Source organism: Carettochelys insculpta, chromosome 10 (genome assembly GCF_033958435.1).
Source record: "Carettochelys insculpta isolate YL-2023 chromosome 10, ASM3395843v1, whole genome shotgun sequence".
Lineage (NCBI taxonomy): Eukaryota > Metazoa > Chordata > Testudines > Carettochelyidae > Carettochelys > Carettochelys insculpta.
The window spans coordinates 320305-334380 of record NC_134146.1 but is presented as its reverse complement, the minus strand read 5'-3'; the positions used below and the strand labels follow the sequence as shown (position 1 = coordinate 334380).

The window sequence follows — 14076 nt, the reverse complement described above, 5'->3', positions numbered from 1 at the left end:
GCCAGGAGCAGTGGCCAATGGGAGATGCAGGGGTGGGGCCTGCAGGCAGGTGCAGTGCACAGAACCCCCTACCTTCCCAGAGGCCACAGGTATGTACTGGAGCTTCTAGGAGCAGTGTGGAGCCAGGACAGGCAGGAGTCCTGCCTTAGCCCTGCTGCACCACTGACTGGGAGCCACCTGAGTTAAGGGCTGCCCATACAGAGCCCACAGCCCTCACTCTCTCCTGCACTCCTGCCCCAGGCTCAGCCCAAAGCACCCTCCCACATGCTGCTCCCCGTAGCCCCAGCCCGCACCCCCTCCCTCCCGTCAACCCCATGCCCCAGTTTGCTGAAAGTGGGGGAGAGTGAGCAATGAGGGAAGTGGGTAAAGCAGGGTGAGGCCTCAGGGAAGAGGCAGGCAGGAGATGGGGCAAGGGCGTCCTGTATGTGTGATGAGAGGGTTGGCAGCCCTGCCCCGAATGGGCAGCGCGGCTTCTCATGTAGGCCTCAGTCCTGGGTGGTGCTGAGCACTCTAGCTTGGCAAAGCACTTGCTTGACTTTAAGCACCCGAAGAGTGACCTTGACTTCCGTGGAAGTGTGCACAGGCTTACTTTTAACTCGTTTCCTGGCCCCGGCTGGGTGCGCTGCATTGCTGCCTGCAGCCCCCCGTGAGTGTCAGCTTAGAAAGGGTCACGTGTGTCAGCGGTCCAGGAGTTTGCTGCCTGGAAGTGCTGGCCATACATGCAGTGACAGCCAAGTGACTTCTGGGTCAAGACTGTGAAAATGGGCCCTGTCCCAACTTTGGTCCAACCTCTCCCCTGAGCACCTGACTGCCATTCCCACGCGCTGCCTGCCTCCTGTCAGAGCAGAGAGTCTGGGTGGTGAGCAGAGCCGCTGCTGCCTTCAGCTCTGTACTCCGCTTACAGAGTTATCGATCTGGAAGACAACACCCACGATGGGCTTCTCTGCTCGGATGCAGGGCAGGAAGGCAGCAGGCCGGGTTTTACCTGTTCTGCAAAGACAAGGCCGGCCACGAAAGAGCAGACGAGAGATTTTTCCCCGTTGAGTTCCTGGTCTCCCGAAGTATCATCCTGCCCTTTGAACGACATTTGCCGGGAGCGCAGTTGGGTGTGAAGCTGTTGCGTCATGCAACGTTCTGAGGGAATTCGGGCTCGGTAAACGAGCTGTGTGGGTAGCAGAGGAGGGGGAGAGGCACCCGGTAGAGTTAGAGGGTTGTGTGATGTCCTGTGGAGTGGCTGTGCCTGTGCAGTTGGCCATCCTCAGAGCGGGCGGTACAGCTGTAAGGAAAGGTGCAAGCCCTGGCTGGAGTTAGCACAGCTCGTCTCTGGCAGGTCAGAGTGAATGTTGCTTTTGAAGGGGGAGTGGGTGCTGACTCAGCATCTCTCTCTAGTCTTCCTGCCTCACACTCGCCGTGTCTCTTATGAGCTGTTGACACAGGGACACTTGTCAGGAAGCAGCAGAGGCAGCAAAGACTTCTCTACCTGGGCACTGTTGTCACCCCATCCTGTGGGATCGGGAGGTGAGCTTGCTCCCTTGATGTGTGCCACAGCAGGCTGAGCCTTGTGGGGTGGGTGAGCCAGGCAGTACCATGGAGTAAGGGAAAGCTCGTTAGTTAAGGCCTCCTAAACTACCTAGATAAACTAGGATTAATCTGCGTGGTTTGATGGCCTTTCACTTATGTTCCAGCCATCAAATGTCCCTGTGTCACGCCGACAGGTCCCTGTCTCAGGCTATGATTATGTCAGATCTCATAAGCTAAGCAGGGTTAAGCCTTTTGTGGGTCAGATTGCCTGGGACTCCCCAAGGAAGGCACATATGCTTCTGCAAGGGGCCCCTAGGATTCAGCATGTTCCCCTCAGAGCCGGCACTGAGTCATGCCACCAAAGGGAACTAGGTCTGTGTGCCACTCACAGTGCCACCTTTCGTCTTCCATACAGGCCCTGGGCCTGCTTAATTGGCCTCTGCACAGCCTTTCTGGTCTGGGTCTGTTCACCGTGTGGCTTCTCTGTTCTCCAGCCCTTACTCTATCCAGATTTTGCTTGAAACAAATGGGGATTTTGTCTGTAATGAGAACTGGATGAAAACCAATTAAGGACTGCAGGGTTTAAGATGTCTATCCAATTAAAATATAACATTAATAGCAAGTGAATTAGAATATGAGTCTTAATATAGTGTATCATTTGAATTCCTTCCTGCTCTCTAAGATGTATGAGATCAGCTTTGTTTTGTATGTTACATGTAGGGTATTGTACCGACCAGGTCCATTTTTATATCCTTTCCTATAAAGGGAGGATGCACAGGAAATTTGTTTGTTCCACCACTGGAAAGATAGTGGCAATATCTGACTCACTCAGCCATGAAGCAACTTTTCACTCTGATTTCAATCAGTTTTCTACAGCCTATCCAGGATAGTTCATTCAGTTTTAATTCTGTCCTGTTTCTATCTGCTTATGGCTGTGACTCTCCCCAGTGGCTGTCAGATCCTCCTCCTTTAGAGGCCTGCTCATCAACTGTGCACTGGCCGTGATAAGCCCCTACAAACCAACCTCTTCCTGGTGAAAGAAGCCTGGCATAAAAATTCTCGTTCTGTTGTCTTACGTGCCTTACGTGGCATGCTTTCTGTGCAAGATCACAGTCGTGTGTCAGTGAGGAATAGGGGGTACAGGGCACGCCTCTACAGCACAGGACGTCAAGCCTTTCTGGAGTGCCAGTACGCTGTGTCCATCGGATCGCCCATTTCCACATGGGAGTTGGCTCCCTCGGAGAATCCTGATAGTGCGAGACAAACCGTGTGACAAAGAGCTCAGTGTCTAACTCAGCAAAAGGTGGGAGAGAGAAGAGATGCTCCCACTGTAAGTCAGCTGTGGCTCTCAAGGCTGCCAAGCTGCGCCCTGTCTAGTAGGCCAGACGATTTGAGCCAGGCCAGTGACTGCACCAAGGCCATGTTTGTGTTCCTGGTGGATTGCTGGCTTCTACAGTTGAAAGTGCTGAGTTGCAGCAAAGCAAGGTTTGGTTAGCTGAGAGCTGAAGCTGGCCTCTGAAAATCAAAGGTATTTTTTCTGGTTCCAAAGTCAGTGAGAGCAGAGATTCTGGGAGCAGAACTTTGCTAGCAGCTTTGTTGATCATGCAGGAGGTAGAACAAACTAATGCAGCTGAATTTTTCGTGGCTTTGGCTCTCTGGGACCCAATCTACCGAGAACAGTTTCAACGGTAGTTAAGCTATGTCTGCACAGCACGCTAAACTCAAAATAAGATATGCAATTTGCGCATCTTATTTCGAGTTTATTTTGATATCGGCTATTTTGGCATTTGGCACTGTCTAAACAGAGGGAAATGTCAAAATAATGTGCTATTTCAAAGTGCCCCTTTCTTTCTGCAACAAGGAGCACAGGGATGCCGAAATTGCATGCCTGTTGTTTCAGAATAGCTCTGCCATGTAAACCTGAAATGGAAGAACAACAAAAACGTTGAACCACCAAAGTGTCAGTGCATTCAACTGAGTCCAGCTGAGGTGCAGGCATGCCCTTGGAGGGGTTGCTTGCTGGTGAAGGAGCAATGTACAGCACCGTGCAGCTTCCTAGTGTCTGCATGCACAACTTAGTGCAAAGACCAGCATGCCTGCAGCATTTCCATTCAAGTCACGCTGGTGCTGTTTTAACAAGCACATGCTTTGCACTTCTGCATTCACTAGGCTTCTAAAAAAGAAAACAACCCCCCCCCCCGCGGGGGATTTGGAGCGGGAAAGAGTGCAGAGAATAAGCCACGTGCCGAGCCATAATACCTGGGAACGGTTTCCCTGCAGAATTTTTTTACCCGTTTTTTTACCCTGTTGAAAAACAGGATGACTCTGTCTTTTACACAACAGCTGAATGAGTGTCCAATAATACTGTCTGCCAAGAAGGGCTTAGTGCCCCCCATCTAATCACAGCAAGTTCATCCCTTTCCCACCCTCCTTTGCCAAGCCCCCTCCCCCGCTCGCTGTGACAGGGTGTGAGGGGGCAGCATTCATTGTGCTGTATGGAGGACAGGCCTCTGCCTGTGGCGTGCTTTGTGCTCTGCTCGGTCTCCGCTGCCTGCGGTTAGCCAGAGGTGAGGTCCCTATGGGCCATGCGAGGAAAAGCTGCATCTGGGGTGCGGCTGAACTCCTGCTGGTTTTGCTGTGTTGCCTACGGGATTTTCCCTGGTGTGGGAGAAGTGTCGGGAGCTGAAGCAGCATCGGGGCGCTGGAACAGTGTGCGGTGGGATGATGTGAGCCATTGAACCTGTGAGGCTGCATATGAGGAAAGCCACTTCAAGTCCCCCCCACCCCACACGCCTTTCCAGCAACTGTGAGTGGCATGCTTTGTGGGCCTGGTCCTCCCCTCACTGAGCCCAGAGCATGCCAGGAGCCGTTCTCTGTGCGTGAGGGCTCCCTCTGTGGCTGCTGTATTGCAGCATCCTGCAGAACCTTCTCTTAATGTGACTTCCGGGTCTTTCCTTCCAGGTGTTCCTTGTGCTGCCAGGAGTGCAACGCCCCCTGCAGATAGCAGCCTTGGAGCCAGCAAGATGGCGGGAGCATCTGTGAAGGTGGCGGTGCGGGTGCGTCCATTCAATTCCCGTGAGATGAGCCGTGATTCCAAATGCATCATCCAGATGACAGGAAACACCACCAGTGAGTATCAGCCCTGTCCCTGCACACACATGCCACTGGGGGCAAGCAAAGAGCCCAGGAGCTGAAAATCATGGGTAGTGTTTGGGGTTTTTTTAGCGCGATCACAGATCTGGTGTTCTCTTTCTTTAACTTCTGGCTCTTGCGCCTCAGATGCACATGGGTCATGTTTTCAGGGTTTCCTCAGCACACGTGAGGGTCAGACAGCCACTCTTTTATTTTTTTTTACTCCCAGTAAAAGTTGAGATGGCAGGAGTCCAGGAGCAGGGCCTTTGAAAAGCCCCAAGTATAATTAGCCTGGTGAACAAATCTGAACTCCATGCTCTAGATGTGGAATGTGGTTGTCCCCTGATTGATGTGGTGTGGCTCAGCTGTGACCTGTGCAAAGTGGCTGTGAAAAACCTGTGCTGGGGCTAAGCAGCAGGGAATCGTAATCTGGTAGCAATTTACTTCCTCTTTGCTCTTGCTGGGTGCAGCTGTGACCTCACTTCTGCAGGCCCGAAGCGGTAGAGACTTGTGCTGATGTTGGATAAACTCCCTACCTGCTGCCTTGGGGGCTTATCGTGCCACCCATCACTGTGGCGTTTTCGCAGGAGTGAAATCCCCAGTGGGGCTCTGGCTCACCTCCATTTTTGGGGTATAAACTCTGTTTAGGGGGGTGTTGTTTGACTGACAGTTGCTGTTGGATTGTTTTCGGAGGAGGTGCCTGGGTAGGTGCACGAGGGGTGGTTGTGCTGTGCCTGTGACAGCAGAAGGGCTCTTTCCTCTCAGCAGTCCAGTGGACAGTGCACGAGACTGGGAATCTGGAGACTTGGGCTCTGTTCCCATCTCCGCCCGCCTGCAGGACTGTGGGCAGGTCACTTTATTTCCCTGTTCCTCTGGGGAGGGAATAATGGCACTGCCCTGCTTTGGGGAGCACTCGGAGAGCTAGGTATTATTGTCATTCTCCTAGGCTCAGCCTCAGTAAGGCACTGTTGCTGCCCTCCTCCCAGGGACAACCTTTGGATTCACTGTTCCATTTGAGCCATTTGCCTATAGCTTGTTAGGAGGGTCAGCATGTATCAGGTGTGTTGGGGGGAGAGGTGGTAGCCATATGTCTGGCTACCCCCATTGGTAACTAGACCTATGCCAAGTCGGTGTATATATTTTAATCCATACTTACCGTGTAGTATATCACAAAATACTTCACATTTGAACTACTTCAAAACTAACTAAAACTTGACTAAGCTGCAGTAAGCAGAATGAGACCACAACATACCAGCAGTTGTTAAACAAATGACTATTTTTTCCAGTCATTTACTTTTGAAGATAAAACAGAAATGTGAAAAACAGAAATTTAAGCAAACAAAAGCAATTTAAATCAAATTAATGTCATGAGACAGATGATACTGTGTCTTCCCTGACAAGCTCAAAAATTCTAGGTTTGAAGGATGAAAGAGCACAACACAAGTTGCTTGCAACTGATTGCTCTCTTTTGTGTTTAATATAAGGAGAGTTAAAAAGCCAGCTTTGCAAAGATAAGTAGAAGAAAAGGGAATGATCAAATGTAGTGCTGCTTCTCTAACTTTTTGGTAAAGGGGGAGGTATTTTACCTCAAACTCTTCCAGACTTCTTGTTTCAAAATTATCCTGTGCACTTGAATCACACTTCAATTCGATGGCTTGTTCTTGCAAAGCGTCCAGCAATGAATCCACATCAATGTTTAAAGGATTTTGCATCAGTTTACAAACAGGATTATCCAAGGTGGCACCTGGAAAATAGAGCACGAACTCCTCAGCCAGGCAATCCAGATGAGACATAATTTTGTTCTTTTGATCCAGGTAATGCTGATAAAGCTCTTCCTTTTCAAGTAGGGTGTTCACTGAGATGAGAGAGATGAAAAGTTTCCAGCTTGAAGTTGGCATTTCCAAAGCTGAATTTTCTTCATGAAAGCTCTGATTGCATCGTAGTGGGCAATGTCAAGTCCACTAAAATACTCTCATTGTTTTAGCTGCATTTAATCATCTGTTCCATAAGCACCAGCCTGAAGCGTGTAATGCTAACTTCTTTGGTGTTCATAGAAATATTTGTAATACAGTGTTCTCTGCCTTTCAATTACTTTCTTGAAAAATTTTTCACATCCTCTTCAAGCCACACGTTCTACTCAGTTTGCTGCTATTCGTTGTCGGGATAGTGTCCATTTTGTTGTTTTTCTTCCAGCAGAAGGCAAATTCTGTTATTTTACATAGCGATTATAGGCCTATAATAGTTCACCATGTCTGTGTCCATGTGTGATGCTTTTCAATCACTTGTGATGGTTCGAATTAATTCTGTCTACTGCTTGTGGAAGTGAGATTCTCACTCCGTTCAGCCCTGGGTTGTAGATTTCTGCCCAGCTCTTCTGTGGCCAGCTCTGGGGTGCTGCCCTGCTTCCAGCACAGCCCCTGGCATAGTTAGCAGTGTGGAGTGGCAGCCTGGGAAAAGTGGCCACCGCCGTGGCCAGGCCCTGTCCTGGAAGTGTGGCTTGTGCTGCAAGGAGCTGCCAGCTCCTCTGCCTCCCACATATGGAGCATGGCCCACACTGGCTCCTCAACCTTCCCCCCTCCTCATGGCCTCCACTGATCCCCTCCTCACCTCCAGTCCTGACTCCTGCACCCCACATCCCCAGACCCCTGCCCTGAGCCTCTCCTTAAGGACCTTGAGCAACACTGAGTAACTGTGCTAGTTTCATATAAGTGGCAACACGACTGTCTTCCCTCCAGTGCAGAGCTGGGGAATGCAGATGGCTGCACTGGTGGTAACATTGTCATGTATATATGGACGTCCATGTTACTGGGCTGTCTGGGCTAGGGTGTATCTACCACCTTTTCCCATTTGTGCAAGTACTCTGGTGGTGACTGCAACCCTGTGGTCTTTGGCTGTTGCCACCTGGAGCAGATGTTTCACAAATGGAAGGAGTATTCCTTGATGATGTGCAGTCACATCATAACACCGCAATTCCAGCTTCCCTGTAAGCTGCTAAAAGCTGTTATGTGGGTGCCCAGAGTTAGTGACAGCTGTCCGTACAGTCACCCTGACGGCAGGGCAGAACATAACACAGCATCTAAAACACAGCTCAGAATCATAGAATCCTAGGCTGGAAGGGACCTCAGAAGGTCATCGAGTCCAGCCCCCTGCCTAAAGCAGGATCAACCCAACTAAATCATCCCCGCCAGGATTTTGTCAAGCTGACACTATGTCAAGAATGGGAGTATGTTGCTGCCAGCTCAACAGTATGAACTAAACACAGAGATGCAGCCACTACCCCTGCTAGTCACAGCCGTCTTTGTGGGGACCCATATGACAGGAGAGCGGCATATTTCACCCACCAAGAGCAAAATGGTTTGGAGGGCATTTCCCCTCGGTGGCATTTCAGTAGGCAAGGAACTTCGGTAACTTGAGTGACCACGTACTACGTGCTGGCCAGCTTTAGTGGTTGGGATGTGCTGAGAATGTTGGCTGGCATTCAGACATCTCCTGGTTGTGGTAATCAAGCAGAGTCCCTCAGTTCCAGTTGCTCACCTGTGGCTGGAACCTGCGAGGACACTTAACACCAAAGCCATCTGAAACGAAGTGGAAGCGTTCAGAAGCGAGGCTCTGTGGGTGCCAGCCTCTCTAGATGACTGCCCAGTGAGAGACTTGCAAACAACTGGAATTGACTTCCGAACGCTGTCCTCTTGGCAGACTGAGGGGAGGGATCCTTGGCATAACTCCATGGGCATCAGTGGAATGACATCCATGTGCAGCGGCTGACAGTCTGCACCATCAGTGCTTTTCAGGAGTGGGCTCTGGGCCACCGGGGGGTATTTCCATGTATTGTGCTTCCCTCTCCATTGTAAAGCATAACCAAACAAAACCAGGCAGTGTGGGCCCAGCTAGCCGAGGAGCTCTGAGCGCGCCAACCCCCGGAGCTCTCTGGTATTGCTTACGGTGTTCCCCTTCAGGTCTCTAGCTGATTAGCAGCGAGACTGGTCAGCTATGTATTTCTTTGATGCAGATTCCATCATGATTAAATTTGCTGCTGACAGTAAAACTAGAGGAGTGTCAAACGTAGTGGAGGCCAGAAATGAACTGCAAAATGATTGGGTGAGTCTAGGTCAAGGGAGGCCTGCAAGAGAGGAGAGCATATTCATTTCTAGTGCATGCAAATTCCTCTGACTTAGGCACTGACTCCATGGCTGCTCTGGAGCTGGGGCACCCATGGGGAAAAAAAATAGCGAGTTCTCAGCACTCATGCATGGGCTGTGCTGATTAGGTCCTTCCCTCAGCAACCCCCACCTGACCAGCTGTTTGGTGGTAGGCAGGAGGAGATGGGCTCCGGGCAGAGTGGGAGTGGGACCAGGGACAGAGCAGGGGTTGAACTTCCCCCAGGGCAATCAGAAAGTCGATGTATCTGTCCTCGGCCAAGGAAGAGGGGAGAAAAGAGTGCAAGGTAGGTGTGGGGAGGTAAGCGAACGGCCTGACAGGGCTCAAGTTGTTTGTTTCCCTGTTATCTCCTCCAGGTGACTTCTTTACGATTGGATATAAATGGCCATGGGGGGTGTGTGGTTAATACAGACTCCCTTCATTCCTGAAGTGCCCTATGTCGCCAGCTGTGGGTCTGGGTGGATTCAGATTGACTAGCCCATGCTGAGAGCACAAGTCTTGCTGCTATCACAACTCAGGGCTTCTGTTGCAAGGCCAATGTCTCAGGAAGTCTTGTGGGTGGAGTGGTTCAGATGATGATGATCAGGCTGCTCGCCTGCTGGAGTAGGCCCCAGAGACCTCTAGGAAGCTCTAGAAGGAGGGGGGTGCACCAGGTCCCTCCTGGTGGATCAGTGCCGTACCTGTCCTGACAAATCCCGTCTGAGCCCTGGGGCAGGCAGAACTTGTTGACTGGGATGCTGGGGTTTGAGGTCCAGAAATGGGATGTAGGGTCCCACAGCACTGTGACCCAGCTCTTGTGTCTGTGCCCTTGGTCCCATTCACAAGCTCACCCAGCCCTCCGCTCTGCCAGTCGTGTGCGCCTGGGGGATCTCTTCTGTGTTACCAGGCGAGGAGCCATCTCTGTTTTATGTCTGTTTTCACCGAACCTCCTTCTCCTCGATTAGCTCCCTGCAAACACCTCCCTCTGCCACGTGGCCCGTGAGTTCGTTACACAGACCCCTTCGAGAAGAGCACATGCCTTACTGAGCATCTGTGCAATCACGTTTGTGCAGCCCCTTGCCCACTTCTATTGCTTCCGCCCTTCTTGCGGTGTTTATCATCTATCTTCTCTTGTGTCGTGCCTGACTTGAGCTCACAAGTTGCTTGGAGCAGGGCTTTATTTTCTTCTTTTCCAAGATCAGGTGCTTGGTCCTGCCAGGAGGGCAGGGGACTGGACTAGATGACCTCCAGAGGTCCCTTCCAGTCCTAGGAGATGTGTATCTCCATTATATGTTTATGAATTTTCTCCATTAAGTCACCTGCCTCATAACTTTCCCCATGGTTTTCAGCCTGTTCTGTTGGCGCAGCCATCAGAGGAATTTGCAGAATCACCATCTACCTGCAGCCAACCAGATGCTGTGAAGCTTGTGCAGTCCCACTCTTGGTGTTTCCTTTAGACAGTGGGGATAAGGCCCTGCTGGGGGTGTCCCCCATCACATCCCGGCTATTGGCAGGGCAGGCCGGGTTAGTGGCTGGCTTGTGTGTGAGCTGAGAATTCCACTGGTGCTGTTATCAATCTGAGAGAGCCCGGGCCAGGGCTGGGAGGTTGTATGTGTAGGACTTCTGAGGGGTTACTGAATGAGATACAAGCGGTCTGATCTCTCCCCTGAGTTAGGTGCCCAAGAGGCCTGCGTGGAAGCAGAGCAAATACCCAGTGTCCTATACTGGTGCCCAGGTGTTGTTTTACCAGCTTGCTATGCAAGACATCAGATCAGTGGTCTGATGGTTGATGTTGTTAGTGCAGAGGAAAGGTGCCTTGTCCCTCTCCGTTGCCTGTTCCCAACTTTTCTGGGAACCAGATCTCCTTTGCCAAATGAGTGTCTCCAGTCTTCTTCCAAGAATCTTGCCTGCAGTTTCCTCTCTCTCCAGTGGGGCAGGAGTTCGGGCGTGTACAGTGCCTCTGTTTCCCCAAATGCTGTCAAGCTGAAGGCTTCTCCTTGGAGGTGTGGGGGGGGGCAGTGCCTGGTGAATGCTCTTTGGCACAGTAATCCAGTAAGATTTGCTGAGAGGCAGCATCCTCTCTTCAAATGCCAACATGCCAGTTGCCTGCAAGTGGTATGAAAAAGTAATAATTCCTAGTGGGAGGAAGATTTCCATTTGAGGACTGAGCACAGCCTGGCTTCACCAATCACTACATGTACTGGGAAATGTTTGTCATTTGTGTGATTGGTTAAATACTACTGCATGCAGTGAGATGGGGAGAGGGGAGTGAGTTCTGCTTTGTAATCAGCCTTCACCAAATTACTAGCTTGCTGCTCTGCCCACTTGGCTTCCACTGCCAACTTTGCTGCCCAGCATCAGTTTTTTGTTGGTTTTGAATGTTCTCCATTGCTGGGCTGAATCTGCCCCTCCGTGCTTTTACTGACTCTGCCCTTTCCATTGTTCCTGGGAGGTGCCCTCTCCCTTGTGCTCAGTGGCCCCCATCAGCTTTCTGAGCAGCTCTGAATCACACTTACCCTGCATTCCCATTGGGAAGAACAGAACAACAGCTGATCTGTTCCCCTGCTCTGCCGCTGCCCTGGTAACTCATGACACTCAGGCTTTGAGAGGAAAAGATCACAGCTTGCCTTCCAAAAGGACATGAACATTCTCTCTCCAGACAAAGGTCTCAATGGGAGCAAGTGCACCGCTGAATTGAAAGCCAGGGAACTCCACCAGATTATTTCCTTTTGCTCCTTCCTGCCCAGGCCCATTTCCTATATGGGCAGAGAGTTCCCTCAAACTGCTGGTTGCCCTCCCTCAGTGGGTTACAGCTGAGGATACCAAATTTTTAAATGCCTACATTTAAAAAAGGAAAGAAGGACAATCCAGGGAACTATAGACAGGTCAGCCTTACCTCAGTCCCTGGGAAAATCATGGAGGGGATCCTCGAGGAATCCATTTTGAAGCACTTGGAAGAGGGGAAAGTGATCAAAAGTAGCCAACATTGATTCACCGGGGGCAAGTCCTGCCCAACCAATCTAATTAGCTTCTATGACGAGGTAACAGGCTCTGTGGACATGGGGACGTCAGCGGATGTGATATATAGTAAACCTTTGAAATGCATGATTTCACGTTGTGCTTAACTCACATTAATGCAACTCAAAATACCGCTCTCCCTGGCCCCAGTTCAACCCCTCCCCCAGCCCCACTCACCACCTGCATGTGGCTCTGGCTCAACACCCCCACCCCCCGGTCGTGGTTCAGACTCCCACATGGCTTCAGCTCAATTTCCCCAGGTACTGGCTCACCACCTGAATATGGTTCCAGCTCATCCCCCCGCCCTGGTTCAACTGCCCCCCTTCCCACACAGCTCTGGCTCTGCTCTGCCCCCTGCCCACCTCCTGCGGCCCCAACCCACTGCCAGGCTTGACCCACTGTGACCCCAGGACTTACCGTGTAAGTTACGCAAGGGTGCGTGGGAACGAAACCCCTCATAAATCGAGACACTGCCGTACCTTGACTTTAGCAAAGCTTTTGCTACATCTCGCACAGCATTTTTGCCCGTAAATTAAGACAGAATGGATTGGATGCATGGACTGTAAGATGGATGCAAAGCTGCCTTGACTGCTGGGCCCGACGGGTAGTGATCCACGGCTGAATGTCTGGTTGGCAGTTGGTTTCAAGCGGAGTGCCCCAAGGGTCAGTGCTAGGGCTGGTATTGTTCAACGTCTTTATTAATGACCTGGATGAGGGGTGGATTGCGCCCTCAGCAAATTTGCAGATGACACTGGACTAGAGAGTCCAGTAGATACATTGGAGGGTAGGGATAGGGTCCACAGTGACCTAGACAAATTGGAGGATTGGGCCAAAAGAAATCTGATGAGGTTCAACAAGGAGAAGTGCAGAGTCCTGCACTTGGGATGGAAGAATCCCAAGCATTGTTACAGGCTGGGGACCAACTGGCTAAGCAGCAGTGCAGCAGAAAAGGACCTGGGGGTTACAGTGGATGAGAGGCTCGATGCGAGTCAACAGTGTGCCCTTGTAGCCCAGAAGACTAATGGCATATTGGGGTGCTTTAGGAGAGGCATTTCCAGCTGATCTAGACAAGTTGTTATTCCCCTCTACTTGGCACTGGTGAGGCACATGTGGAGTATTGCGTCCCGTTCTGGGCCCTCCAGTACAGAACAGGTGTGGATGCATTGGAGCAGGTTCAGTGGAGTGCAACAAAATGTTGAGGGGTCAGGAGCACTGGACCTATGAGGAGAGGCTGAGAGACTTTGGTTTATTTAGTTTGCAGAAGAGAACAGTGAGGGACCATTTGATGGCAGCCTTCAACTTCCTAAAGGGGGAGGGCCTCTAAAGAAAATGGAGAGACTCTGTTCTCAATGGTGGCAGATAGCAGAACAAGGAGCAACCGTCTGAAGTTACAGAGGGGGAGGTGTAGGTTGGATATTAGGAAAAACTATTACACCTGAAAGGTGGTGAAGCACTGGAATGTGTTACCTAGAGAGGTGGTGGAATCTCCATCCTTTGAGGTTTTTAAGTCCCAGCTTGATATAGTCCTGGCTGGGATGAGTTAGTGGGGGTTGATCCTGCTTTAGGCAGGGGCTGGACTCAATAACCTTCTGAGGTCCCTTCCAGCCCTAGGATTCTGTGAATCTCTGAATAGATCATATACATATAAATCATTGCAAAGTCCTTGTATCAGGTTTATAGGAGTGGTGGAACAGACTGCTGGCTTGCGCTGTCTCTCTGGTGACTTCGAAAAGATGGGACGGTTCCCAGTCCATATTTCAGTGTGCTCCTTTTAGTTGTAAATCCACAGTCCAGAGAATGAGGGCAGGAAAGTGGCAAAATGGGGCAGTCTCCAGGGTCTTTTTTATCCTCTTCCCGTGTGTCTCAAAATTTATCATCTCAGACAAAGCCCACAGCCCAAGATGGTATCCAGGGTCACAGGACCACATCGCTTGTCCTTACTGCTTTGATGACCTGTGGAGGCAGCCACTGCCTATATTTTTTTAAGACACCCACAGAAAGGCCAATCTGTCCCTTTGCTAGAGTGAAGTGCCCTTAATGGGGCATCAGCACACAGCTGTCTACCTGTAATGTAAATTCTGTCTGGTGGCTGTTACCCAGGAATACAACAATGTATGGGGGATTGTATAAAAAGTCAAAACTAGGTCAAAGTACAAAGTAGGAATGTAAACAAATTACAAGCTCAATCTAGCCTGAGACTTAAAGAGAAACAAGAAAATGTTCTACAAGTATATTAGAAGCAAGAGGAAGATCAAGGACAGCGTATGC

General features: G+C 50.6%; 1 protein-coding gene across 1 annotated transcript in view; it reads left to right on the top strand.

Annotated features, from left to right (window-relative positions):
• Positions 1-14076, top strand: part of KIF1A (kinesin family member 1A) — a 120936-nt gene that overhangs the window by 8092 nt on the left and 98768 nt on the right. The window contains exon 2 of the mRNA XM_075004683.1: positions 4483-4650. Coding sequence (XP_074860784.1) covers positions 4545-4650 — 106 coding nt within the window. The 5' untranslated portion in view covers positions 4483-4544. The remainder of the gene's footprint in view (positions 1-4482; positions 4651-14076) is intronic.